The sequence below is a fragment of the Prunus dulcis genome, chromosome 4 (assembly GCF_902201215.1).
Source record: "Prunus dulcis chromosome 4, ALMONDv2, whole genome shotgun sequence".
Lineage (NCBI taxonomy): Eukaryota > Viridiplantae > Streptophyta > Magnoliopsida > Rosales > Rosaceae > Prunus > Prunus dulcis.
In genome coordinates this window covers 14,091,238-14,119,117 of record NC_047653.1, presented here as the reverse complement: position 1 = coordinate 14,119,117, position 27,880 = coordinate 14,091,238, and the positions used below count along the sequence as shown (strand labels likewise).

Here is a 27,880-nt window from a genome sequence, read left to right as displayed (position 1 = left end):
AATGATTTTCAATTCAATTAATTTTTTTTCAAGGATGACATTTAAGATGAGATTTAACCTATGAACAAGTTCGGATCATGAGACAACATTAAAGATATAGCAAGATAAACTAATTTAATTGGCAACGTGAAGTTTCTGACAATCAAGTCAAAACCAAAAAACCTAAAATAGGAATTGCTCAAGAAGTACATCAAGATCAAGTATGATCTTAGCCAATCTTTAATTCCAAAGTCCAAGCTAGATTGGAACATGGAATCAAAAAAGAGAGGACAAACATAGACTAGTTAACAAGCAATTAACAAGAGTACATGTGAACTAAAATTCATGCGTCTTCACACTTGGCCGTATAATCTAACCAAAAACAAAAAAACAAAACAAAACAAGAATCTCGGCGCTATTAATTGGCAATCCTAGTTTTATTTGCTTGTGGGCCCTCTGATTGTGGACCTGGGCCCTCTGATTGTGGGCCTGGGCCCTGCCACGCTTGAGGTGCTTCTGCATTATTATCCGCAGATACTGCTGCGGTGGGTGCTCTATTTTTTCGTGATGTAAATATGAACTTAGCCCAAGTAAAAATCTCCATACCCAACGCAATGAAAGCAAATACAGAAAGGACCCCGATGTAAGCCCATAGCCAGGTTTTATCTGGCTTCAAGATGGCAATGCCATTGAATATGTTCACTGAGATCGCAGCCAGCAGTGCATACCCTAGAAAATGATGGTACATGTCCCAGTACTTGCGGTAGTCATCACTTGAGGTGGGCCTTAAACGCAAGGCAAGCATCTACAATACATAAAACCATGTCAAGCTTCACCAAGAAGACGAATGTTTTGTACGGAACAACGTTATAGAGATGATATGTGTCAAGAAATAAAATATTAAGATTAAACTTCAAACAAATGTCGTCTTTTAAATAAATTATTCTGTCATTTAGCACTGTCATGTAATACGAACAGTTTTACGTGCACAAAAAAGATGCTAGGCCATCATGTGACGGATTGAAGACGCAGTGGAAAAGAGAGAGAGAGAGAGAGAGAGAGAGAGAGAGAGAGAGGAGTGGTAATTATACTTGTAATGTGGTGAATGCAAATATGAACATGGCGAGAATTCGGTGAGTGGGGAAGCTATAGTGTCTGGAAGCATGTCCAAGCCATAGCCCGATTGCCCAACCAGCTGTGCCAAGGCTGTAACCAACAATCTGGCAGGAGATGTGAAGGACATCCCATTTTTGACAATGAAAAGGATATCTTCTGTAGTACCTTGCTATAATCACTCCCAATGGCAACAGTGTTCCCCACCCCACAATATTCAGAATCCCATGCACCTATTACCAAGCAAACAAAAAGTTGTTGATAAAAAAAGAAGAAAAATTAGTAAAACGGTGAATGATCTCAGTCTAAGTTGTCATATCTTACCTTTCTGAGGTGGTGCCGGCGATGTCCTATGCTAATACCGCGGGCAGAGGTCAAGTTCAGAGTTTCTGTGCTGTCCACATTCTGGAGAGCAGTGGAATGCATCTTAGGCTCCAGATGAACATCATCAGCTTCAAACCCAACTTGCCACACATGGTTCAGCTTTGAAATGTTATATGCAGCTGGATCAGGAGGCAAAATTAAGGTTGCAAATATTGACATGTATTTATCAGCCTGCACATGACCTTCCATGGTTTTGACGATAACATCATCAAAATCTTGTGAAGGCTGCAGCCTACAACCCAGCCTTGTATCACTGGTGATGTTGTACTTCCTGACTGCCAAAGTCCCATTGGGCTGTGAAATGCCTATAATAGCCCTGGTCCCGACCATCTTCGGCCGGTGTGGATCTGGGTTCACACCCCAGGCAAGCCATTTTGCTCTCTGATCACCAGAAATTTTAATGCTGAACAAGATGTCAATTTGGTTGTTGCTGTGAATATTCCACCCAAATTCAGCTCCCAGAGTGATTAGTTTCTTGCAGTTGGTAATTTTCATGGGATTGATCGGGCTGCAATTGGAATATTGCTCAGAAATTGTGAAGAGAAAGGACGAAATGGTCAATGTTATGAGAATTAAAGATTTGGTAGTGCCCAACATGTCTGACAAATGTACTAATTTCAGAGTTTCAGTTTATGGTATATGTACTTAGGTTGTTATGAGATGTACGCATGTTTATTTTTTATTAAAATATTGGGTAAGATTAAGGAAGAAGTTAAGCATAGCCTTTTAAATTTACTCACTTTTTACTGCTTGTTGGGTCACATCTCACATGGTGCTTTTTCTATGGGAGAAATAGATACCTTCATAAGTAGCCCAGCAGCTTTTCTGCTGGCTTTAGGAAAGACAGGTTGTGTATAAATCAGATTCCTTATTCTCTCCAATGAAAGTGAAAATTATACATTTCATCTTGTTGTTGCTTGCCAAATGCTTCAAGAAATGTTCTTGTGAGGCCTTCATGGTGAAGTTTGGATGAAATAAAACCCAAGAAGGGAATGGTTAATGAAGATGTTGTGCAAAGTGCAAGTGGAAATTTTTAATTGTTCCGGATACAGCACGTGGTTGATGTATCATCCAATACACATATAATATGTTGAATTATTCTCTAACTTACTACATTGCTTTTTATGACATGTGGCTGGCTCCATTAGAAATATCTCACGTATCGTAAGTCTATTAGATGATACACTAGCCACGTGATATATCCAGAACATCTAAAAATTACTTAATTCTAGTGATTAATAGCTAACCACCACACGACAAGTGTATATACAGAACCTTCCTAGCTCTAGTTTAATTAACATTAATAAATTTGCCAAAAGTTGGAGACATCCAGGTGTGATCAAGAGAACAAATATATATAAAAATATGTATAGAGCTAAGGACCATAAGGTGTTGTCTATGCTTTCACCATGCAAGTTCGGGAACATAAGATAAAGAAAATCAAATAAGAGGAGCTCGTGTTTCATGTGTTTCCCAATATACTTAACCCAACGGACTAAGAAATTCTCTTCACCTTTGCTTTACACCCTTCAACTTTTCTTTCTCCCAAGGTTTTATGACCCCAGTCTTTAATTACTTTGGTTATTTTTATATAATACATATGTGATGTATTAAATTCATGCAAACCATATTATTTTTATTATTATTACGTACCTAGACTATCTAAATCATAAATGGTAGAATAATGACCCAATATGCATAATTTATTTATTTATTTTTGTACATGTGATATTGGGGATAGAGGAAATTGAACCTAAGACTTCGGGTGCATGAGTAAATACTCTTAATAATTTGAGTTACAAACTTCTTACTTCGATACAAATATTCTAATTTTATGAATTCAGTACACCAAATCAGCACGCTTTTACAAGTTGTTTGACCTTTGTGCATGTTTCTATTAAGGATGAAGGATGGTACATGTCTATGAGACCAAATCAACTTTGGAGGACATTAGACTCGCCCACTTATGGTGGGTGGGTTGGCGGGGGCAGACTTAGCAGGAGTCAGCACTACCTAAAAATAGAAGAAATCTTAAAAGTGTCATTGTCTACAATTCTAAAGTAGTAGATCACATTGGCTTATATTTTTGTGGATTATGGCCAGAATCCGTTAGAACAAAAAAGTCTATCCATCTACTCTATAAAGAGCTGCACAGTTCACATTAATCTCAATACAAAATCTTGACCAACAAAAAAATCTCAATACTAACGATATATTTACTCAGACTTTATCGTACAATTTTGAATGTTAAATAATGTAAGACCGTACGTAATAGTTCATTTGTTTTATGAGGTTATTTTGGGGTTAATTTATCAGATTCAAGAAAGGGGACGCCATACGCTAGCACAGTCTCTGGAGTATCATAATTTAGTCATAGCTAGAAACATTGAATCCTTTTTCACTTTTAAATTATACCCTATATATATACTAACCCAAATAAATTCGAAATGTAACTTAATGAAAATATTACACTAATTTGCCTACTTTCTTTAAGATCATGCATGTTTATGGCTTAGAGGGATCCGCGAATAACTTGAAACTTAAATCTTAAATTTCTAAGCGTAAAAGGGTATTCTAAACTAAGAATTTCACGTAAACTATACTAAACCATGATAAATCCAAATAAAGACTACTAAATAACTATTTACTTATACAAAATATGTTCAAAGTGACATACATGGGCTTAGCTAAATTGGCTAAAATGAATGTACTCCCATTCTACATTCGAGTTCAAATCCCTCCCGTTACTTAAGATATTGTCATTTTACCTTATCATATTTTATAACTAAAATTTAGAAAATATTCATCATCCTAAAATTGAAAGATATCCAAAATTCAAATCACCCATTTCTTGTTGGTAAAAAAAGAAAGGGTTATTTTGATGCATTAAGAAAACCACCTATTTCAATATATTTTAATTGCACTATTTCCATCCCCATAAGTCAGCTTCCTCCTCTTCGCCACGTTCCTTCAACTTGTTTGACATTCGAATGACGACTTAACTTTTGGCTCATTTTCATGATCCAAATTTAGTTTTTTATTGGTATGTAGACCACTCCACTAAGCTCAAGAGGAAAAATCTGCACGCCAGCCTTCCTATAAAAACCCACCTCCATTGTCACCCTTAATCAACCATTCATTCCTCCCAAGTCCCATCTAAGCCTGTTTCCCTTCCAACAACACAAAACCTCTCCCTAGAAACCCTTTCATTACACATTCTTTCTCCATGAAACTGATACAGCATTTCTTGATAATTCTTCTCCTCTTGGCTCTTGTTATAACCAACATTGAAGCAAACCCCAATGCAGAGGAGGAAGAACATGAAACCAATATTAATGATTCTTTGAACTCTCTGGTAAACGAAACTGAAGAACAATCTTCAACCTTACATGGAATTGGCCGTTCTCTCTTGAGCAAACGCCGGCGGCGATTGACATGTAACAAGTTCCCCAGGATATGCCGTGCTAAGGGAAGCCCGGGGCCTTCTTGCTGCAAGAAGAAGTGTGTTAATGTGTTGACAGACCGCCTCAACTGTGGAAGATGTGGAAAGAAGTGTAGGTACAATGAGATATGCTGCAAGGGAAAATGTGTAAATCCATCTTTCAACAAGGGGCATTGTGGTGGCTGCAAAAATAGGTGCAAAGATGGGGGGTTTTGTGCATTTGGCCTATGCAACTATGCATAGTAATATTTTGATTCTTTTGTTTTTGGTTCTCGTTTAATTCAAATTCTTGAAATTGTATGCAATTACAAGCACGCAAACAAAATATTAATTTTATATATCATAATTCCAAAGAAATTTTTAGTTATGTTGAAAACATGTGCTCATGGCCGCCGCAAGCAGTAACGGCAAAAGGCCTAACTTAATTTTTTGCTGCCAGATAAATCCTTCTAGTTTGGTCATACTCCAACCAAAGCAATTTTAATTTTTATGAAAAAACAAAATCATAATCCTTATAGCAACGTGTTGCATTTAATTGAATACCATCCAAGTAGCAGTACAACGGACATTGAACAATAATATTTATATGAAAAGACGAGAGCGCTAAACCTTATAGTCTTAAATTCATAAGCTTAAAAAAATACAAATAAACTTTTGGCATGAAATTCGACCAATGGTTGGTGGTGAGGAATATTATAGAAGGAAGGTGGGCTGAGTTAATCCTAGAATATTGGAGGAGAATAGGGATGTTATTCACATGGCTAATTAGTGGAGCCATTTCTTATAGTTTCACGTAGACACGTACCCCTCTGATCAAAGATTGAATTTGATTGCATTTTGGTGCTCAAAGCATCAAGCCATTGTTTATATTCTTAGTTTTCACAACTAAATTTACAATGAGTTCTGGACATCTGGAGCATTTGATGAAACAGAGATTATGCTTTGACTTCGTATCTCGCTAATTATAATTAACTAATAATTGACCTTAAAATATATATGTTAATTTTCTCGTTGCTTTTCATATCATTTTCCAATTTGTATCTATTTTAATTTGAAATGAGGACCTTATAAAAAGAAAAAACCCATTTGTAAACGCACCTGCGCTCATCAAGGGAGAAGATTCAAGATCACATTCTTCTCCCTTTCCATAGTTGACTTGCTGTGCAAATATTTGCAGTTATTATCTGTTGAGGCTTAAAAAAGTTCATGGTTAGGTCCAAATAAGTTTCCGGCCCAATATGATACTGTATTAAAAAAAGTCACATATCGAAGTAGACGAAGGCTTGTCATATACAAGTCATAGTCCACATGACATGCTAAATAAATAATTTGTCATGCCAATGACTGAGATAATATTATAAAATACAAGTCCATGCTAAACTAAGCACCGTGTCCCTCTTCAAAGACGATAAAATTGAAGCACGACAAGCGACATGCCACGCCAAGCAAGGAATTATTATTCCGCACCCAATCACGCTACAAGCTTAAGTGGGCCCCAAGCCACTCAAATACCCAGGGCTTGTTTGAGTGGGTTGTGATATGGATGGTAATAAATTGTCATGAGGCCCATTGATGGGCCGAGAAATGGAAGTCCCGGGTTGCTTAGAAGCCTCGGGACTCAAGCCCATTTCATAGGCCCAAACATGTGGGTGAGCACAAGAGAGAAAAGAATAGCCCATCACTCCTAACAAAAATAGCCCAACCAATATAGTCTATTTACTCAACCAAAAAGCCCAAACGTTTGATAAAGAAAGCCCACTTACTTAATGAATCACCTTTGCCCATACAATTATCATAATTAGCTACAAAAGCCCCAGCACTTGGCTGGAAAAATAAAAGCCACGAAGGGGGAAGTCTGAAGGTCCATTATACAAAGCTGCTGGGAGGTTCAAACACATGGGAAATGAGCAAGTTTCAAGCAAAAGACACCCAAGGGACCAAAGGAAATTGGCGCGCAGCCTACTAGGAGAGGAATCGCCTTTTGAACCAGCATGCATACCCATTCTCTTTCCCTCATCAGACCTGACCATGGAAGAAGGAAGAAAAGAAAAGAAAGAGATGGCTGGAAATAGAGGCAGCTGCGGGAAAGAAAATTGAGCTCCCAAAAATCCCTGATTTTGTGAGATTGGACAGAGAAGATTTTGCTAGAATAAGATAAGTCAAATAAGGGGAGGAGAAAGGAAGGAAAAGCTTGGCCAAATTGGATAGAAACCATTTGGGTTTCTTGAAAAAAGATGGCTTCTAGCGGTTATAAAAGGGGCCTCTTCTACCCAACCAAACACAACCCACTTGAGAGAGCAAGCTTCCTCTCTCACCTGCAACACCTAACAAATTTGTGCTCTATTCATCCTCCACCCCATTTTTCCTCCTTCTGACAGGCTGCTCTAGCATTTGACAGAGTCACTGTCAAGCTACCGGAAATAATACTCAAGCCACCCGTTCCTTTCTTTTTCCTTATTCTCAGCCAAACCTATCTGCAAACTCTTCATCTCCTACATTAATACCACTTCCCTTCCCCCCCGGGAACACTTAGTTTTATCTTCAGTGCTAAACTCATGACAATTTTGCTCACATGCCAAGCTAAAAAATTTATCTGTAAGTTGTTGTTATTTTCATTGGTGAAGGTAACCAAGGTGCTTCTTAAGGCTTCTCTGTCCTTTCGAAGCATTTTTGAGGTTTGATTTTTGAACTCAGGCACAAGGGATAATTTCATCCATCTGCCCTTTACGACAGCCCAACCCATCTACAGCTGCTGGAAAAAAAAAACCCCTACATTATCATTTATGGCTATTTCCATTTTCCATTGTACAAATATAAATGCTGTAATCTCTACATAGATCAATACACAAGAATTCAATTGTTAGTTGGTGTTTTGTTGTAGGGTGTGATGGGCTGAAATCTTAGTTGTGTTCTGTGTCTTCAAGGCATCAACGACAGTTGTGGTGTTAGTGGTGGTGGCAACAACGGTGGTAGTGGTTCGGTTGGTTTTTGGTTGTTTGTTTGCAGTTTTCTTTTTTATAATAATTGCATCGACTCCTTGTGAGTTGGGTGTTTAATTATTTTCTAGTATTTACTTGTATTTTGTACTTGTGAGAGTTAAGAGTTGTAGTTGTATTGGTAGATTTGGGCACTGCGATTTATGTCCGGTTTGTTCAGGCATGCGACTTTTATGCTGAAATTTGTCTGGCCTTTTGTGACCTATATTTGGATTAACCATATGTGGTTACTATACTTTCATATTTGTATTACTCCTTTATGGACATTTGTATTTGCTCTTGTGGCTGAAGGTCTTTGTGCCTAATTTATAAATAATACATGCCCTACAATAGTATATTAAGCTTAGACCCATAAAATTCATTTTAAATCACCTACAACCCTTCCCCTTATTTTTCTACTTAAAATACCCAATTTTTTCAAATAATACCCGATGACTAGGATCCAACTAAGTAAGTTACCTAATATAACCTAAAATATGATTTATTATAGTTTTAGGATTCCAAAACTACCCTTATTTATAAGTTAATGTGTTATGGATGGGTAACTAATGACACACATTGAGTTTGGAAAGATCTCCAAATGGTTGTAGTGGATGTAGGAATTAATTTAGAAACTTATTTGAAATTAAATATTAAATTCAACATTAACGTATTAGTAATCTATAGGTGATTAATGTTTCGGTTTATTTAATAAAAAAATTATGTTGTTTTCCTTTTATGAATTATACCACTACTAATCTATTTTATTATAGTTTAATGAATAATAGTGTACATTCTAATTATGTTGAAAAATGATTTGATAATCTATTTATTTTTTATTTTTTGAAATACATTTTTTATATGAACCTATGTTTTCTCTAAATAATGTACTTATTTTTTTTCTCTAAATAATGTACATTTTTTTTCTCTAAATAAAGCACCTATTACTTGTTCTATGAAAAATAATTTGATCATCTTTTTATTATTTGTTTTATGAATTTTTTTTTTAAAAAATGAACCTATTTTTTTTTGCAAAGGACCCACTATTGTAGTGGTTTGGAGTATTTACTTCCTCGGGCAAAGTCCTAGGTTCGAGTCCTAGCATTCGTGTTGTGTGTGTGAGTTTAATATGCTATCACCCATTTCAATAGGAGAGGTCCTCCAAAAAATAATGTACCTAGTAAAACAATTTACCTAATATAATGAACTTATTTGTTTGCTAAATTTTGTATCTATTTTTTTTCTCTAAATAATGTACCTATTACTTGTTTTATGAAAAATAATTTGATAATCTATTTATTTTTTATTTTATGATGTTTTTTTTAGATGAGCCTATTTTTTTTTTCTCTAAAGTACCTTTTTTTTTTCCTCTAATAATGTATACCTAGTAAAAAAAACTACTTAGTATAATGAACTTATTTTTTTTTTCTAAATAATGTACCTATTTTTAATTTAAAAAAGAGTAATGGTACACTTATCACATTTTTATCCCACATTTCTATACCACATGATGTGGCATATCCATATTATATGTCAAATCAATTAAATCAATGAAGTGTATTTTAATTAAGACAATTAGAAAAATAAATACTGGAATAAATCATAAAAGAAAAGAAAATATTAAATAATTTCAATTGACGTGGCTGTCCACCTCAGCTGTCACATAAGATGGTATAAGGATGTGGTATACAAATGTGATAAGAGTAGCATTATTCTTATAAAAAAATGTGCATAAATTTCAATTATTCAACGTACCAATTTTCTATAAATTATTGTGCACCTATTTTTAATTTATGAAAAATGTACGAAAATTTCAATTACAAAGTAACTGACCTAGTTTTTTTTTTTTTTGGGGTAAATAATATACCCATATTTTTATACGTATTTATTTATATTTATATTTTCATATGTACATTATTGGATATGTAATTTACATATTTATTTTTTGGTTTGCAATTTTTGAGGGTGATATGTTTGAGGGAATGTAACCAATAGAAATGGGGTGATTGACATGCTATTAATACAGAGTTTTAATTACAATTATGACAGTTAATAAAATGATTGGAATAAATTATAAATAAAATATGAAGTCTAATGGCAACGATGTAAAAACATAAGAATACTATGACCTCTAATATCCTACTGGTCATTTAAGTTTGAAACTGAGTTTTACACATAGATTTATAAAATGATGGGTATATATCTAGAAAATAAAAATTATAGGGACCTATATTGGACACGCCCATACCACACAAATTTGTATAACATAATTAATAAGAAATTTGGGCTGTAAAACCGATGAGGAAAATAAAAATGACACCCACTTTCACCATTCAGTCGACGTATCGAAGTGTTTTCGTTAGGATTGAGAAAAGAAAGGGTTATTTTGATGCATTAATAAAACCCACCTATTTCAATATATTTAAATTGCACTTTTTCAATCCCCATAAGTCAGCTTCCTCCTCTCCGCCGCGTTCCTTCAACTTGTTTGACATTCGAATGACGACCTAACTTTTGGCTCAATTTTCATGATCCAAATTTAGTTTTTTATTGGTATGTAGACCACTCCACTAAGCTCAAAAGGAAAAATCTGCATGCCAGCCTTCCTATAAAAACCCACCTCCATTGTCACCCTTAATCAACCATTCATTCTTCCCAAGTCCCATCTAAGCCTGTTTCCCTTCAACAACACAAAACCTCTCCCTAGAAACCCTCTCATTACACATTCTTTCTCCATGAAGCTGATACAGCATTTCTTGATATTTCTTCTCCTCTTGGCTCTTGTTCTAACCAACATTGAGGCAAACCCCAATGCAGAGGAGGAAGAACATGAAACCAATATTAATGATTCTTTGAACTCTCTGGTAAACGAAACTGAAGAACAATCTTCAACCTTACATGGAAATGGCCGCTCTCTCTTGCGCAATCGCCGGCTGCGATTGACTTGTAACAAGTTACCTGGGATATGCCGTGCTAAGGGAAGCCCAGGGCCTTCTTGCTGCAAGAAGAAGTGTGTTAATGTGTTGACGGACCGCCTCAACTGTGGAAGATGTGGAAAGAAGTGTAGGTACAATGAGATATGCTGCAAGGGAAAATGTGTAAATCCATCTTTCAATAAGGGGCATTGTGGTGGCTGCAACAATAGGTGCAAAGATGGGGGGTTTTGTGCATTTGGCCTATGCAACTATGCATAGTAATATTTTGATTCTTTTGTTTTTTGTTTTTCTTGAACGTCTAATTGAAATTCTTGAAATTGTATGCAATTGCAAGCAAGCAAGCAAAATATTAATTTTATATCATATTTTCCAAAGAAATTTTTAGTTATGTTGGAAACATGTGCTCGTGATAACGGCAAGCAGTAATGGCAAAAGGCCTAACTTAATTTTGCTGCCAGATGAATCCTTCTAGTTTGATCATACTCCAACCAAAACAATTTTAATTTTTACAAAAAGAAAAAAAGAAAAAAAAAGAAAACCCAAATCATAATCTGTCAAACGAAGTGAAGGAGAATTCCTCCATATTTGTACTCTACCTAATTCACACACACATTCTCTTCACTCCCTTTTAGTCCTATTATAATTGGGAACCAAAATCGTAATTAACTAAGTAAGGACTCGTCAACATAATCCTTATAGCAACATGCTGCATTTGATTGAATACCATCTAAATAGCAATACGACGAACATTGAATAATGATATTCATATGAAAAGACGGGAGCGCTAAACCTTATAGTCTAAATTAGTTCTATTGAAATTGACAGTTTAGGGAGCATTTATTTTCACAATCAAAATCACCATTTAAAGATGATTTATGCAAAAAAATACTGATAGATGGAGGTAGAAAGTTTTAGCATATAAACTTCTTTTGGCATGAAATTAGGCGACAAATGTTGGTGGTGAGGAGAATATTATAGAGGTGAAGGTGCGCTGAGTTAATCCTAGAATATTGGAGGAGAATATTCACATGGCTAAAGTGGAGCAATTTCTTATAGTTTCACATAGACACGTACCCCTCTGATCAAAGATTGAATTTGATTGCATTTTGGTGCTCAAAGCATCAAGCCATTGTTTATATTCTTAGTTTTCACAACTAAATTTACAATGAGTTCTGGACATCTGGAGCATTTGATGAAACAGAGATTATGCTTTGACTTCGTACCTCGCTAATTATAATGAACCAATAATTGACCTTAAAATATATATGTTAATTTTCTCGTTGCTTTTTGCTATCACTTTCCAATTTGTATCTATTTGAATTTGACATGAGGACCTTATTATAAAAAGAACAGCCGTTGAATTTGTACCATTCCACTAAGAGAACATGCATGATGCATTGTATATGCTGCTAGCTAGCAAAGCTACCATGTCGACTCTGCTTTCAAAGTTATCCCTATAAGTGGTGGTTAACTTTATTACAATGAGATTGATGATGATCATTCCTTTCATCAATCAGTTTCCAGTTTCATATTCTATTATTTGTCAATCCTTTCCCACTATCTTAAGAGTTCAAAGTTTATGATTCTATGAACACCAATGCCAATCATTTACCTTATGATTGATACTTAAAGTTGTATCAACCCTAGAGACTGCAAATAAATTGAACCGAATATAACACGTGAACGCATGTTATTAGTATATATATTTGAAGTCAATGGGGTTTAGTCTAGTGAAAAAGGGGCTTGATTTGCAGACCAGTGATCTCAGGTTCGAACCCACATGACACCTTGATAGTACTAGTGTGTGTGAAATCCCCTTCTTCTTGTAGTTTAAACTATCACTTGTATATTAAAAAATATATATTATATATTTGAAATATGAACCAGTTGCATACGTCGATTAACAACAATACAGTGTTTCAATACCGCACAAAATTGTAGAACATAATTAATAAGAAATTTGGGCTATAAAACCCATGAGGAAATAAATTTGCAGCACCAACCAATGAAGTGATTAAAGTTGTAGCTAGAAACAAATATTTCGCTAATTTCATGTGAAAATACAAAGAATGTAAGACACAAATAGGCTATATTTAAAATAAGTCAAATATGTAGGCTTGATTTCTTTTTCCCCAAAAACCTCCATGGGCCGTAGCCTATACTGCAGCCTATATAGTTGTTCCACCCTTGAATAACATATGTAATTCAACCAAAACAAACAAGCTATGGTGTAGCCACAATAGTATAAAACGATTTGATTGAATTTTTTATTTTATTTTTTTGGAATTAAGTTTCATTAATAGAAAGTCAATGGAAATTACATCATAAATCATAGAGAAACTATATATAAAAAATGAGTTCAATCAAATGCAACACAAAAGGCCTATTAAAATAATAAAACACAAACATGCATAACGCATAAAACTGGCATAAAGCCAGAGTCAGTGGTGGATCCACAGAGAAGTAAGAGTGGTCAATTGACTTCAGCAACGCTGGACTCTGTTATAGGAGGGGAAGAAATTGACCCCTGCAAGATGCCTACAACCTTCTTGATAAAATGCCCCAAAAGGCGCAGCATAGGCCAGAGCGCGCTGCTTGTGCACAGTGCCCTTCCCTTTCCAGTGCATTTTAAAGGATGACAGTTTTCGAAATAAATTGTCGTAATTTTTATCTGAGCCATTTAAAGAATGACGGTTCCAAAAGGAACCGTCATGGTTTTTTTATGATTTTTTAAAACACGACTCTTTTTAGTTTTATGGTCGTCTAATACGGGTCGTAGTTTTCCATAATTATATAGTAGTGAAACCCTATTTTATTTTTACGAAACACATAAATTTTTGACAAAAAAGGCAATCCTAAATGGCCCCTAGGAATCTTCTGTGAAGTTGTGTGTGTTAGTTGATGTGCTAAAGCTTTTCATATTTGTAGGGGTCTTGACCTAGGCCATCAGCGACTCATCCTTAAGATGTTATCTTGGCCTTCAAGCCAAATCTTGCAATACTTTCTATTTTCCAAATTGTTCGTTTGAATGGGTCGTGCCTAGCACATGGTCATTTCTTGCTCAATTTGTGTATGTACCCATTGCATATGTCGTGGGTGGACATTTAAGTCCGATCCATGTTACTCCTCTAATTAATCCTCAATTAATGGTCGAACATCCCCCTTCTAGCTAGAAAATTAGGGTTTCAAAAAGAATTCTAATGCTGAAATTTAGGAAAATCCATATATCTTAGTTTCAAAACTTCAAATCTTTAGAAAAATTTCAGATTGTTTAAATAATAACACACTCACATTTGTCTAATTTGGGAAGGAGAAAAACGAAGAACATATGTAACTGCATCTCTCTATGTTAAATATGGCACTAGCACCCACTGGCACGCAGGGATGAACCCACAATGGGGTCAATGGGGAAAAATGACCCTATGGACTCCATAAAGGCAAGGTAAAAGGTCCCTTTGAATGAGTGTGTGACCCCATGAATGCCTAAAGGTGGAGGTTGCAGATATGAGCAAGAAGAAGCTGAACAGGGGTTTTGTTTTTTTTGTTTTTTTTTAAAGAAGCTGGCCAAAATAGCATCATTTTGGACCAACCCAGCGAATTTTTTTTTTTAAAAGACCTGGCCAAAACGACGTCGTTTTGGTCCAGGTCTTTAAAAAAAAAAAAAAAAGAACAGATTATCCCTCCCAAGTTGAGAACTCCCAAACCCCCATTTCCTCAACCCTCAAACCTTTAACCCTCTCCCCCACCAAGTCTTTAAGCCCCAACTCCTACATTGCCGCTACGTTTCAAAATATGAACCTCGTTATGGCCAATAATAATTTGTAATGTTGTTTTTACATGAATTATGAATGAATGTACTATAGTTTCATTTTCAATGTTATTTTAATCTTTAAAAAAAAAAATTGAACTTTCACACTATGACTCTATGAGTCAAGATTCCTGAATCTGTCCCTGGGATCTAGCCATGCTGCCTACCCAAAAATTGTCGGAAATAAAAATAGGTAGATATGAAGCAACAAGACCAAGGGAAAGAGAAAGGAAAGAAGAGAAAGAAAAAAAAAAAAAAAGTGAGAAGGAAACAAGAAGCTTATGGAAAAAAGACAAAAAGGGGGGAGAGAGAGAGAGAGGGGAGAGAGGGATAAAAGTGACAGGGAGTCACATGATTAGATATGAGTAGTATTGGACTCTATAATTATTTTGGACTGGACAAAATTATTTGGACACCCAATTTTTTTGTACACCCGAGCCCAATTTTTGTACACTAGAGCACACATCGTATCGGTGCTATACACATATCCTAATTTTTTGAAATTTTCCATATCGACGTACCTATTCATACAACCTACAAATTTCGCCTACTCTACTTCCAAATCCTGAATCCGCAACAACTAGCACCATTTTTGGCGGAAACACAAAAGCTATATATATGAGGCCATGTGCTTTACAAAGCGACTTTCCTGGAAAATGTTATGGCCATTTGCTTCAACCAGAGTGTTATAGGAAGAATCGCAAATTGAGGAAATCAATGATTTCATCACCTAATTACAAAGCTGGATCTTGCTTGTTTTGTTTGCTTATCAAGTTATCACTTATCAAACAAATGGCCTATTATTAAAGTAGGAGCAGCGCATGCATAGAGGCAGACCTTTGACTGGCCCGCACTTTTTTAAGTTCTTGCTTCGATCTCAAATGAGGCATCTATGTACATGCTGCTTATACTCCTTTAAAATAAAGAAAATTAATGATTATTTCAACGATAATAAAGTCTATGCCACTTAAAAATTAGTTTTAGTAAGTTAAAATAATGGCAACCATAAAAAAAAAGGAGTATAATTCTAATTTTAGGGATTGAGGAATAAATTTGTTTGGGATTATCCCACTTCTCTCCGGAGAAGAGTTTTCTTACAGTGGACGCATGAGAGGCGTAACCGTCTAATGTGAGAGTAGTTCTTGCATACAATTAGTTGTATATAGTTAAGCATTTGCTCCGATAACATGAGAACTAAAAAAAATTGATTAATGTTTTACAGTCCTATTAACGGCAACTTACAGTGTTACTTGGAACAATTAAATACTAAATATAAGAAATAATTACATAAATAAATCTTTTAATAAAAAGAGCGATTGTATTTTATTAATAGATAAACAAAAACAAGTAAAAAACAACTATAGTTGAGCAATAGTATTCAATCTTTAAAATGAATATTGATTGTCAGTGGGGTATAGCTCAGTTGGTTGATCTCTTCTAGCTAAAATATTTGTGTAAACAAACCCCCCAACCGCTTGTACTAGGAAAAAAAAAAAAAAAAAGTGACTGTTGGCTAGTTCATGTGAAGTATTTTAATTATTTTTGGGGAATTGTTTTGAAATTATGTTGAAACAAAAACTAAGTCACCCTATTAACTAAATATTTCTTTGTTATGTAAAAAATGAAATAAAATAAAACAATGGGCACCAAAGGAATCTCTCATTATAACAATATCCATATTATATTGAACAAAGTATAATTTATAGTGGTCTCCCTATGCAGACTCTCTATATCTCTCGGACAAAAAACGTATAAGTATTGAATAATTATAAGTTATTGATTCATACAGATTCCGTACTCATAAATCAAGTTCTTATATAGATCATAACATCGATCATAACATTTAGAGAAAAGCACTCGAGGACTGTATAATTAATAATAAAAGTAGTAATAACTACATAATTATTTGAGAGAACCACCGATTTCTTTTTCCTTCTTCTTCTTATTGTGGTTGTTTTATTGCATAATCAATAAAATTACGAACCTCAGGAGCACTCACAATCCCTTAATGGACCGTCTTAATCACGCATAATCACAGAGACCATACACGCAATACGTTCCATTCTTGCAGGGATGGTCGCACCGGCCACAATGCCTCTTGTCAGAACTCAGGTCCACGCACTGCCCTCTGCAACACGACTCCGTGTACTTGCAGCACTTCTTGCATGCACCACAGTTTTCCTTGTTTGAGGACAAATCCACGCACTTCTTGTTGCAGCAGGTGAAGTTCCGATGGCCCGGCAGCACGTTGGAGCATGTGTCATAGTCATTCTTGCACTGGGAAGCTGCTTTAAGGCTTCTTGCTACCAGATCCTTTTCAGAAAGGAAGCGACTCACCCTCTTGGAGGGCAGTATCAACTTGTTTTCGTCGTCAGCCGACGGTTGCTCTTTCCATGAGTCGGTGAAAGGGGATTTGCCTTCTTCTTCTTGATGGCTAACCCTTGTCACGGTCGTGAGAGTGATGGACAAAGCCATGGTTGTTGCTATGATCACTAGAATCTTGATGACCTTCATGGCTTTGTCTCTCTCTTTGTGTTCGTGTGTTTTTTTTGTGTCCGTCTGGGTGAGAGAGAGAGATGGTGTTGGATTCTGTGGAGAGTTTGATTTGATGGGAGGAGGGGAAAACTCAGGTTTTATAGTAGCGAGGGGTTGACGCGGGGAAGGTGGTAGGTAAAAGCTGGTGGTTATTTGGGATGTGACGCAAAGAGTGTGGTCAAATTCTAGGCCATAGGGCATAGTATATTAGTCTTACTTGTTAAAGAAACTTAATTGATATGGGCACTCAAACTCAACCCCTCCATTTTCAAAGACCCTATGATGCATGTAATATCAAAAAGATAATTTCTCTTCGACCAATTACCATCATATTATATCACAGATGATTTACTTTATTTATTTATTTTTAATCTATAATACGAGCGATATTTGAAGGAGAAATTTTTCTCATATGAATTCAAATTTGACTAACGGTCTGCACCTATTAATCTGTTTATTAAAACTAAAAGGTCTATAATTAATGTAACACGAATGAACCATAGATGCTAGATCTAATGTGATTCAAGCATGAAGCATATTGTTCTTCGCATCTGAATGATCTCAATACCAATGTCGCACCAATAAAGTCAAAAGGTAGTTTTGACATTTCACTACCCTTGATCCCGACCATGGGGTGCCCGAAATATGAGAATCAAATGTGCCGAAATGGGCGAACCTGAAGAAATTTAGGCATGCTGTGAGAGGAAGCAAAGGGATTGGCCATTGATGAAAAGCTATTACACAACGAAGCAAACAGATCGCCCAGACCTTAAAAAACGTTTTTCTACCTGACGTGTCCTTTTCTAAACGATACTTGAGCTCTAAGTAGGGTGCTCTGTGCACAGCTTATTAATCAAGGAAAAAAAAAAAACATGTAAATGCAATTATGCAAGTAAACTAGCCCTGAAGGCTTAATACTTATACCCGCGTTTATTGTGTAGCACGTAATTATAGAGCATGCCAAGTATCACGGGGAGCCCCGGCAAATGAATGACCGCCACGTACGCTTTTTAGGCAGCTTAATTTGACACAAGTTTCGTATATTTTTAGTATTGCCCTATTTTCAAATCATGTGTTTTAATTGATTTCTACGAGTTCATCAAGCTTCTTCCATTATTTGTGTATAGAGAAAGATTCAGAATGAACATGAATCAAGTGTATTTTCAAAAGAAGAATTCTGGAATATTCTTTTAACCCAAGGACAAGTTAACTAATTGATGAATCCAATCAATTTCTTTAATCAATTTTTTTTTTCTTCCCAAGTCTCAAATTGTTAATTATGTGTTCTTTATTTTTTGTTTTTTGTTTTTTTGTTTTAGTTAAGTTGAAAGTAATATGTTTGTAGAACTTATACTGTCTCTGTTATTTAATTTTGTGTGTTTATTCCCCCATTTCAAAAAAGAAAAAGAAAAAAAAGTAATATGTTCGTCTTGAGCCATTATAGTTAGTCCTATAATCAACCAACAATAGTGTAAGGATTATATGAATGGATATCCTTGAATGTAAATGAACGATTCATATCATAAAATTACGTTTTGAAATGAGACTGAACCAGTGATTAACATTGTATTAATATTAATACGTTATATGTACATATACGTTGAGTCTGAATATTATTAACCCACAAACTGCTTTTAGAGAATAGACCTTCTGATGGCTGATGGGTTACTTGCATGGTTTTTTTATTTTTTATTTATTTATATGAACATGCATTGGTTACTTGTATTGTAGATCAACATAGCTTAAAATATGTACTGATGATATCTAAGATTTAAAAAGATAATAGTTTGAATATTTCAAATGCCATATTCGAAAAGCATTAATAGTATGACTTCATCATGTTCTCTATGAAAGGAATATTCAGGTCAATTCCTTTCGCTCATTTCAACCACATTTGATGTTATTGGTTATAACGCTTTGGGAGGTCAAGATCCGTCTTCTTCTAGAGAGAGAATATAAAATACACCCAATGAACCAATAAGAATGCATGTTAATCACCTGATAAGCCATAATTATTCATTTTCATGATGATCTGTGGGGAACAAATCCCATATAGTTGAAATTCTATGGATCTAATTGGGATATTGTTGTTATAAAAAACTTATGACAAAATGGCATGCACTTAAAATTGATGTTAATTAATGTGGCACTTATTGCTTAGATTATGATAGTGCTACTCCTACTAGATGGTAATTGATTTATCAAAAATTAAAACTGCCGTCGACCGATTTGAAGTCGGTTCTTTGACTGTCGGCAATATCGCAAGTAGCGGTTGGGCCGGTTCGATGGTGGGCCTACCGAAACAAACAGATTGGCCTTTTTTGACCAAAACTTTTTAGCCCACTTTACATTTTCTGGACTGCAATTTGAGATTTGAATGCAGTTTTTAACCCAATTTTGTAGGGCAATGTTTTAAGGATTGTTTTCGACAGATACTTGGGCAAACATGATAAAATAAGAAATTTAAGCCTAATTTTTGTAAAACTACATTTAAACATGCTCAAAACATAAATTGATGCCTAAAACTAAACTCACTACAAAAAAAAGGTTCATTACCAACCAATGTTTTCCGAGGGCCCCCAATTTCCCTCGGTAAAAGTGTTTTTTCCAACGAAAAATTGTTGTCCGTTGGAAATATGTTATGGGGCTGGAATTTATTTCCGACAAAGGAACGGCCCTTGAAAAAAGTCTTTATGGTCGTCGGAAATGTAATTTATTTGGCGGGAAAACTTGGCTCCAACTTTATTAACGACAAACAATTTGTTTGTCGGAAATGAGATGATTATTTCCGAGGGGCTTCTCATGCCGTTGGAATTGTTTGACTATTTCCGAGGAGAAATATGGTCGCTTGGTAATGCCGTTATATTTACGAGGAGAATTAGCGGTCGTCAAAAATGACTCTTAAAATAATCATAACAAATTAAATACCTGCCAACCCGCTAAAGAATGAAAGAAAATGGAGAATTCAACACACAAACAAGGGGTTTCGAACTCGTGCCACTTTCATTCCTTTCCAAGGCTTTATCCACTATGCTACATACAAGTTTGTGATTATATGCTATACTATGTGATATTTATAATGTTTCTACAAGCTGTTTTTAAAAAAAAGTAGAATTTCACAAGTCTTTTTCTTCCTTTTTTTTTTTTTCCCTAATTAAGTGGTCGAGGTGAAAAGCCATAAAACAGGGTGTGTAGCTCGAGGTGGAAAGCCAGAAAACATGAAGCGGAAATCACGAAGTTTTAAAACACCTACTTTTGTTATATGAAAATAGACATCTCAATGAACCTTTGAAAACTTGTTTCATGTAAATCATAGTTAAATTGAATTTATGGTAACTTTTTCAAATTAGTGTTATGCTGTAGAAAAACAGAAAAGTCTGTAACTTAGTCTATTTCGAATTCAATGTTTGACATGATTCCTTAACATCGAATTGAACAAATTTTTTATATGATGAAGTTCTATATGTCTAGTTATGATATGGAAAGTTTTACATTGTTTTGAATTAAACTGAATGTTTAGTTAGCAGCACTGAGTCGTGAGTGATGCCATGGCACTGAGCGTGTAAAGTGCGGCATCTATCGCAAGTGTGGGGCATCACCTTATTGTGAAATCCCATGAAGTACAGGTGCTAAGAGCTTAGTTGGTTGCAGAGCGGAATTTGTTGAAGAATGGCAGCGTGTTATAAGGAGTTTGAAGAAGGAGAGAGCAAAGACAGTGGAGACGAATCAACATCAGTTTGAAATATTGTAAGAAGAAAATCAAAAGCTGTTGAAGATGGTAGATTTTGTTGTTGTTGTTGTTGTTTTAAATGAATGTAGTCCCATATTTTCTCTTTTTTTTTTTAATGTGAAATAAACAAATATATATATATATATATTTTTTATTTTTTATTTTTTTATTTAAATTTTTTTTTATTAGTGTATGTTTCTGATTTTAAATTTATTTATTATATTTTTTTGAATTTGGGGATTGGTGAGGGGAGGAACTCTTTCATTTTTCATTGACCGCCAAATAACTCCAGCCAAAACTCAAATTTCCCCGTTCTTCTCCAGCCAAAGTGAAAAATGGGCAATTTCGAAAACCTAGCAGCCGCCCAACACTCACTCTTCCTCTGCGTTTCTCTCTCATCTCATCCATCTTCGTCTGCCTCTCACTGCCTCTGTCTCTCTCTCTCTCACAATCTCACCCTCTCTGTCTCTCTCACGATCTCACCTCTTTCTCAATTAGTTAGATTTCAGTTCTCTTTTTCAAGGAACGATCTCACCTCGCATCTTCAGCCACCTGCTTCTCTCTCTCTCTCTCTCTCTCTCTCTCAACCTCATCTTCTTCTCCGCATCTTCATCTGCCTCTCTATGTCTCTGTCTCTCTCGCACGATCTCACCCTCTCCGTCTCTCTCATGATCTCACCTCTGTCTCAATTAGTTAGATTTCAGTTCTCTTTTTCATGTCTCTGGTTTTTTTTGTTTGTTGTTGGTATAAATGATCATGTGGATTTTGGGTATTTCGAAATTGTCTTTCGATTTTCAAGGCATGTGGTGTTTCCTTTTGAATCTAACGATAAATTGAATTTGTGCAGGTGTTTTCTATGGCTCAAGGGAACAACAATTGGATTTTGGGTTAATTGATTTCTAGGTATGTTCTTCTTTTCCAGATTGGTAGTATTTGGTTGACTTTCATCAGGAAAAATACATCTGCATTTATTTCCCCTTCTCTGTTGGCCTGGGTTGCTGTTCTGTTTTCCTGGGGCTGTTTGTTTCTCTTGCAAAGGTTTGGTTTCATGTATTCCTCTTATTTGTGTTCTCAGATTTGGTGAACATATGTAATTAGCTTTTATATGCCAATCACTTTGTGCTCCATTTCTTGAACTATGCTGCCACTGTATTGCAAATGTTAAACTGCTTCTTTGTGCGTAACTTGTAGAGGAACTGAATTTAGCATTCAAATCTTAAACTTGCCTATGCCATTGAAACGTTATTAGTTGGATTTGATAGACTTTGCTTAGGTTAACACGCTCAATGACTTTCATTCTTCATCATTCTCTTAAGGCCTGTGTATTGTTTGTTATCTGGGTATTGGCTTAATATTTGTACAACATAGCTTCTTGAGTTCTTTTAGCTTCTGGTAATTTGGGTATGAGGTTTGTATCACCCAAGTAACATGAAAATCCTTTCTTTCAAAGTACTGGAGGCCTATTAACATGAAATTCTTTTTTGCTTTTTTGAAAATCCTTGCAGCAATAGAGAAGCAGCAGTGTCAATCAAGTTGAATGACTCGCCACAATTAGAGAAGCATCTTTTTTTTCCTCGTGTGGAGACCCGTACCTTGCCCACCTCTTCAATGACTTAAAGATGAACTATTATCTTAACATAGAAGCACCATAAGAGTTTAGATTTACTTTGGGATATTGAAAATGTTTACTAATGATATAGGATTGTAATGAGTTTTTGGAATTTATTATATTGGTCTTTTATTAATGATAATATATATTATTTTTGGGACAACAATTTCTCATTGGAATTTTTTTTTTCTTTTACAAAATATTCATATATTCTGACAACTTTTTACTCTTGATAATTGCTCTAAATGTAGTCGGAAAAATATTTTTTTCGACACACTTCTATGTTGGAAATGCACAATTCCGACAAATTATATTGATCACAAATAGTAATTTAGGGTCAGAAATACTATTTTTGACAAATAGCCATTGGTCGAAAATATAGTGTCGCAAAACAAAAGATCTCGATAAAAAAACTATTTTCGATAGTTGCATAAGTATTTGCGACCGGATTTCTGGTTGGAAATGAATTTGTATAGTCGTTTTGAAAACTTATTTCCGATGAAAATTTAAGCAATATTGACGAAACATGGCCGTTGGAAATACATTATTTCCGACGAAGTGGTGGGAAAAAAACTATTTCCAACCGTCGTTTTTCCGACGACTTCCGACGATAATTTGCCGTCGAAAAAGGGTATTTCTGACGGCAAAAGACCTTTTTCAACCACAAACCGCCCTCGCTAAAGGCATTCAGTTTTGTAGTGACTAAACATCCAAATCCAAAGTGAAAGTACGACATAGTTAAACTTAAGTTACAAGTTACAACCCAATAAAAGAAGAAGTTTGAATTAGTTTACAACCCAAAAAGAAAAAGTGTAAGTTTTAATTAGTTTACAACCCAAACAAAAGAAGAAGTTTTAATTAGTTTACAACCCAAAGAAAAATAGGCACTTCACTTGAGCATTACAAATGTGATGGAGTTGGAGGAGGCAAAATGCTTGTTGAAGTTGAAACTTGAGCATTACCACCTTGAGCCTTAGTGGCCACTACATGAAAAAAAAAATATAAGAAAATGTACATATTAGAAGAAGCATTAAACCATCAAAGCATCAATAAAATCTAAAGATAAATAATTGAAATACTTACTTGCTTGAATGTCGTTAAGTTCTTTATAAAAAGTAATTTCCTCATCCGTTGGTTCCTTGTATAAGTTAAATTCATCCGCCCTAAGCCAATCATGAGTACACACTAATGCTTCTACCATTTTTGGAGTCAAGGAGATTCTAAAAGGATCCACAATCATTTTGCCTAGGCTAAAGACATTCTCACTAGCAACCGTAGAGGAAGGGATTGCAAATATGTCCTTGGCAAACTTGGAAAGGATTGGATATCTTGATTGATTCCCTTTCCACCAATTCAAAATGTTAAACTTTTTGTTCATTGGGTTTTCAAATGGATCGGCAAAGTATTTATCAACTTCATTAGAGATCTCCATTTGTTGTTCCTCATTCCTTTAAAGCAACATCTCCCTTAACATTTGAGAATGAGCATCATCACCATCAAGCGCATCTTCCAAACCTTCCTTATCCCCCTCATCTAGTGTTTGTAGAGGACCCAAGGTACCAACCCCTTTATACTCATTATACAAAGTAAGCAAGGCAAGTTTGACTTCATCCCCAATAGTTTCAACCTTTGAAGGTTCTGATTCAAGATTGTAAAAGCTAATCTTGAGCAAGGCAAGCTTCCATCTAGGGCCTAACACATTCCCTATAAACGCAAGTTTGTTGACACCCTCAAAGCTACCCCAATACTTATCACACTTGAGCTTCATTGAAGAAGCCACCTTTTGCAAAGTTTCATTCCCCTCATCTTTAATTTTTCTTTCAATCTCAACTTGTAACCCAACTAATTCGGTAAACATGATTTTGGATATACAAGTTTTGGTGGCACTAAACTTTAGGGTGGTTTCATAAAACTCTTTAAGAAAATGCACGAAGGCTTGTGCATTCTCCCAATCCGACTCAGTTGGTGGCCCAACTCTTTTCACAAGGGTTTTTTTTTTTTTTTTTCCCATCCCTCTCAAGCTCATTAAAGTAAGCAACAAATGGAGCATTCTCGTCTGCCATCCTAGCAAACACATTTTTATAATTAAATGCACCAACAAGCATCTTATAAGTGACATTCCACCTTGTTGCCACATCCAAGGGAATGTTTGCCATATTATCCATACTCTCTAAAATGGCAAAATCCCTAAACTTATCCAACTTTGATGGTGAAGAATTTATGTACTACACACAATTTCTAATTCCCTCAATTGAGCTAGAAAGTTCCTTCAACCCATCCTTAACAACCAAATTAAGAATGTGACAAGCACACCTCATATGCAAATATTTTCCGTCAAGCATAAGAGTGTTCAATGACTTAAACCTCTTGGCCATATACTTCACTGCCCCATCATTTGCACTAGCATTATCAATCGTAATACTAAACACTTTTTTTGTCTCCCAACTATTCAAACAAGCATCTAAACCCCTCCCAATGTCATCACCCTTGTGACTTGTGATCTTAACGAAATTTATTATCCTCTTATGCTACTTCCATTCATAATCCATGAAATGAGCGGTGACTACTATGTAGTTGATGTTTTGGATAGAGGTCCAAGTATCGATTGTGATACTTACTCTTTGATCACTTATCATACTCATAATCTTAGTCTTCTTAACTAAGAACAAATCTCACACTCCCTTAGCAACCTTTTTCCTATTAGGGATCATGAATCTAGATTGAAGATCATAGATAAATTCCCTAAACCTCGTCCCCTCCACTGCCCTAAAAGGGATTTCATCCTTGATGATGTACTTCACACACTTCATTTCCGATCTTACTTGATTGAAGGTGTGAGGCACCAAAGCACTACTTGCCTCCCCTTGTGCTAGTATCGATTGGTTTGCATTACCTTTTTCATAGATAAGAGATACCTTGCATCTCCTTTCTAAGTGGGTTTTCAACCCGGTTGTCCCATTTCTCTTGGGATTCACCGGCATCTCTGCTTTGCAATAATTGCAAACCCCAATTATTCTCTCAAACCTCGTATCATCCTTCTTTCTAATTTTTGTACAGTGATCCCACACCATACTCTTATTCGGTTTCCTCTTCCCTCCTAAATGAGATGATGACACAACTTCTTCATATTTGCCTTGTGTTTGCGATTGTGTTTGAGGTTGTGTTTGAGATTGTGGTTGGGCTTGGGGTTGTATTTGGGGTTCAATTGTAGGTGCACTAATTGAGGCATTAAGTGTGTTTGATTGGCTAGACTCCATTTTCCTATCATACATAATAAATCAAACAAAATCCTAACTAATCAGCCAGCTAAAACATAATTGTAACCATTCCAAAAAAATTCAGAGAAAGCAAATGCAAATTTAAAACCCTAACCAACAGCCAGCTATAACATTTCATATAGAAAAACATACTTAAAACTATATAAATCATAGCCAAACATATGAAAACATATTCTAAATAAGTTAAAACAACCTTAATCAGATTCTAAACAACTTAAAAAACCTAAATCAAATTCTAAACAACTTAAAAAACCTAAAACAGAGATGAAAACATCAAACACATATTTTCAAAAACATAAAACAACATAAAACAAATTATAAACAAATTAAAATTTTCAATACCTGCCTCAATTCACCCTAGCAAAGCAATAACCACAAGACTATCAACTGCCTTCTTTTTTTTTTCCAATGTCTATCAATTAAATCCATGAAAAAAGGTTAAAATATCACAAATTCACAATAGAAATGCTCAAATTGAAACCAATTGCAATCACAACCCCAAACCCGAAAGCCCCAAGCCTAAAATTCCAAACCCTAATTCGAAATTCCTAGAAAGAAACTCAAAATCGAACCCAAAATTACTTACCTTTCTTGTGTTATGTCTGTTTGCAAGTGGAGGAGGCGTCTTTGGCAAGAGAGGTACGAATAGGGAAAAATTGACAGAGAGAGAGAGAGAGAGAGAGAGAGAGAGGAACAGAGAGGGAGAGATGGAGATTGATTGAGGTTGGGGGATGACGACGACTTGGAGAGGTGGCGAGGCGTGGTGTTGATTTCGTCGTCGAGTTGCTTCAAGGCATCGATTGATCTGAGAGAGAGAGAGAGAGAGAGAGAGAGAGAGAGAGAGAGAGAGGGAGGGTGAGGAGGTGACTGAGGCATTGAATGACAAATATTGAGAGAAGAAATAGACAATTAGGGTGAGGAGAATTGGACGGTCCAGATTATTCGGGGGCTTTTTTTATTAATAAGAATCAATTGTTTACATTAATAGTATATATAAATATAATTAGAAAATATATAATTTTAATTATATCAAGTCGGTTCGGTATACCGACGGTTCTCAAAATTGATAACCACTTCGACAACCGAGTTAATCAGCTAGGCCCAAAATACTTGCCCAATACTGACCGACGCCACAAAGGCCGATTTTTTTACATAAATTTTCGTGTTGATTCGGTCGGTTTCTTGGGACAAAATCCCTGCCCTAGTGTGTATGACGTAGTAAATATTATTGTGTGCAAAAGGTACATTGTTTTTGGATGCCATATAGATGCTTAGCATTAGATTTCCAAAGTTTTGAAGGGTATATGCATGCGGGCATTATCCTTAACGACCTGAGAGTGAAGGGGCATAGCATTTTCCCTGGGTTTCGATCCCCTAAACCTCCGGAGGGGTTACGTGAACATACTTTACCAATACCTTTGTGTGTGGTTTAGTCGACGAGGTTAGCCGATAAATGGACATTCTCGCTACCATACCAGGCAAGTTGGTCATATTTTATGACTGGTAGGGTAGTTGGCCTTTAAGTGATCGATTGTCAGACAAGCATATTTGGGCGGCCAGAAAACATTTGGGAAAGTTGTGTGAGCATACCAACTTGAATTTTGCTAGTCCTCGAGCAAAAAAAAAATAAAGAACGAAGAAAGAAAAAAAGGAAACATACGAAAAGAAATAGAAAACACATGACACACAAGACTCTTCTTCGTACAAACCAAAAGTGTTAGTCTTAGTTCAATTTTTCTCCTCGCCATTTCTCCTCGCCAATTGCAATCAATCGAAAGCACATTGGAACACAAATCAGAATTCTCAACTCATAGAAAAGTTTAAAAGAAAGAACAAACTTCCAAAATTTTAAACAATTAATTCAAACAATCAAAGAGATTTATAAAAGATGAGTAAAGAACTCACATGCATTTCTTGGTGTAGTGTGAGGCCAACACAAACGCAGAAAATTAAACCAATCTCAAGTATGCAGCACCTCTTATATTATAAAACACGGGACTACCTAGCATACGACTAGCAAAGGCATTTTTTATTTATTCGGAACAAGCTTTCTAATCAACCCATGTAACGAGCTTTAGGTTAGTGACTCCC

General features: G+C 35.5%; 2 protein-coding genes and 1 long non-coding RNA gene across 4 annotated transcripts; 1 reads left to right on the top strand and 2 right to left on the bottom strand.

Moving 5' to 3' along the window:
• Positions 1-219: 219 nt before the first annotated feature.
• Positions 220-2,079, bottom strand: LOC117626127 (cytochrome b561 and DOMON domain-containing protein At4g12980-like). Of its 2 annotated transcripts, XM_034357777.1 has the most exons (3): positions 1,417-2,079; positions 1,071-1,325; positions 220-784 (listed from the first exon to the last, which is right to left on the bottom strand). In XM_034357777.1, the coding sequence occupies exons 1-3, from the start codon at positions 2,071-2,073 to the stop codon at positions 398-400; spliced, it is 1,299 nt and encodes a 432-aa protein (XP_034213668.1). In that variant the 5' UTR covers positions 2,074-2,079; the 3' UTR covers positions 220-397. The 2 variants fall into 2 exon arrangements, with proteins under 2 accessions (XP_034213668.1, XP_034213669.1); XM_034357778.1 differs by lacking the exon at positions 1,071-1,325.
• Positions 2,080-16,659: 14,580 nt separating this feature from the next.
• LOC117626563 (stigma-specific STIG1-like protein 1) lies at positions 16,660-17,151 on the bottom strand. Its single transcript, XM_034358300.1, has one exon. The coding sequence runs from the start codon at positions 17,149-17,151 to the stop codon at positions 16,660-16,662; it is 492 nt and encodes a 163-aa protein (XP_034214191.1).
• Positions 17,152-21,487: 4,336 nt separating this feature from the next.
• On the top strand, positions 21,488-22,653 carry LOC117626057. Its single transcript, XR_004585484.1, has 2 exons — positions 21,488-21,805; positions 22,408-22,653. It is a non-coding gene; the product is annotated as an uncharacterized LOC117626057 (long non-coding RNA).
• The last annotated feature ends 5,227 nt before the right edge of the window (positions 22,654-27,880 follow it).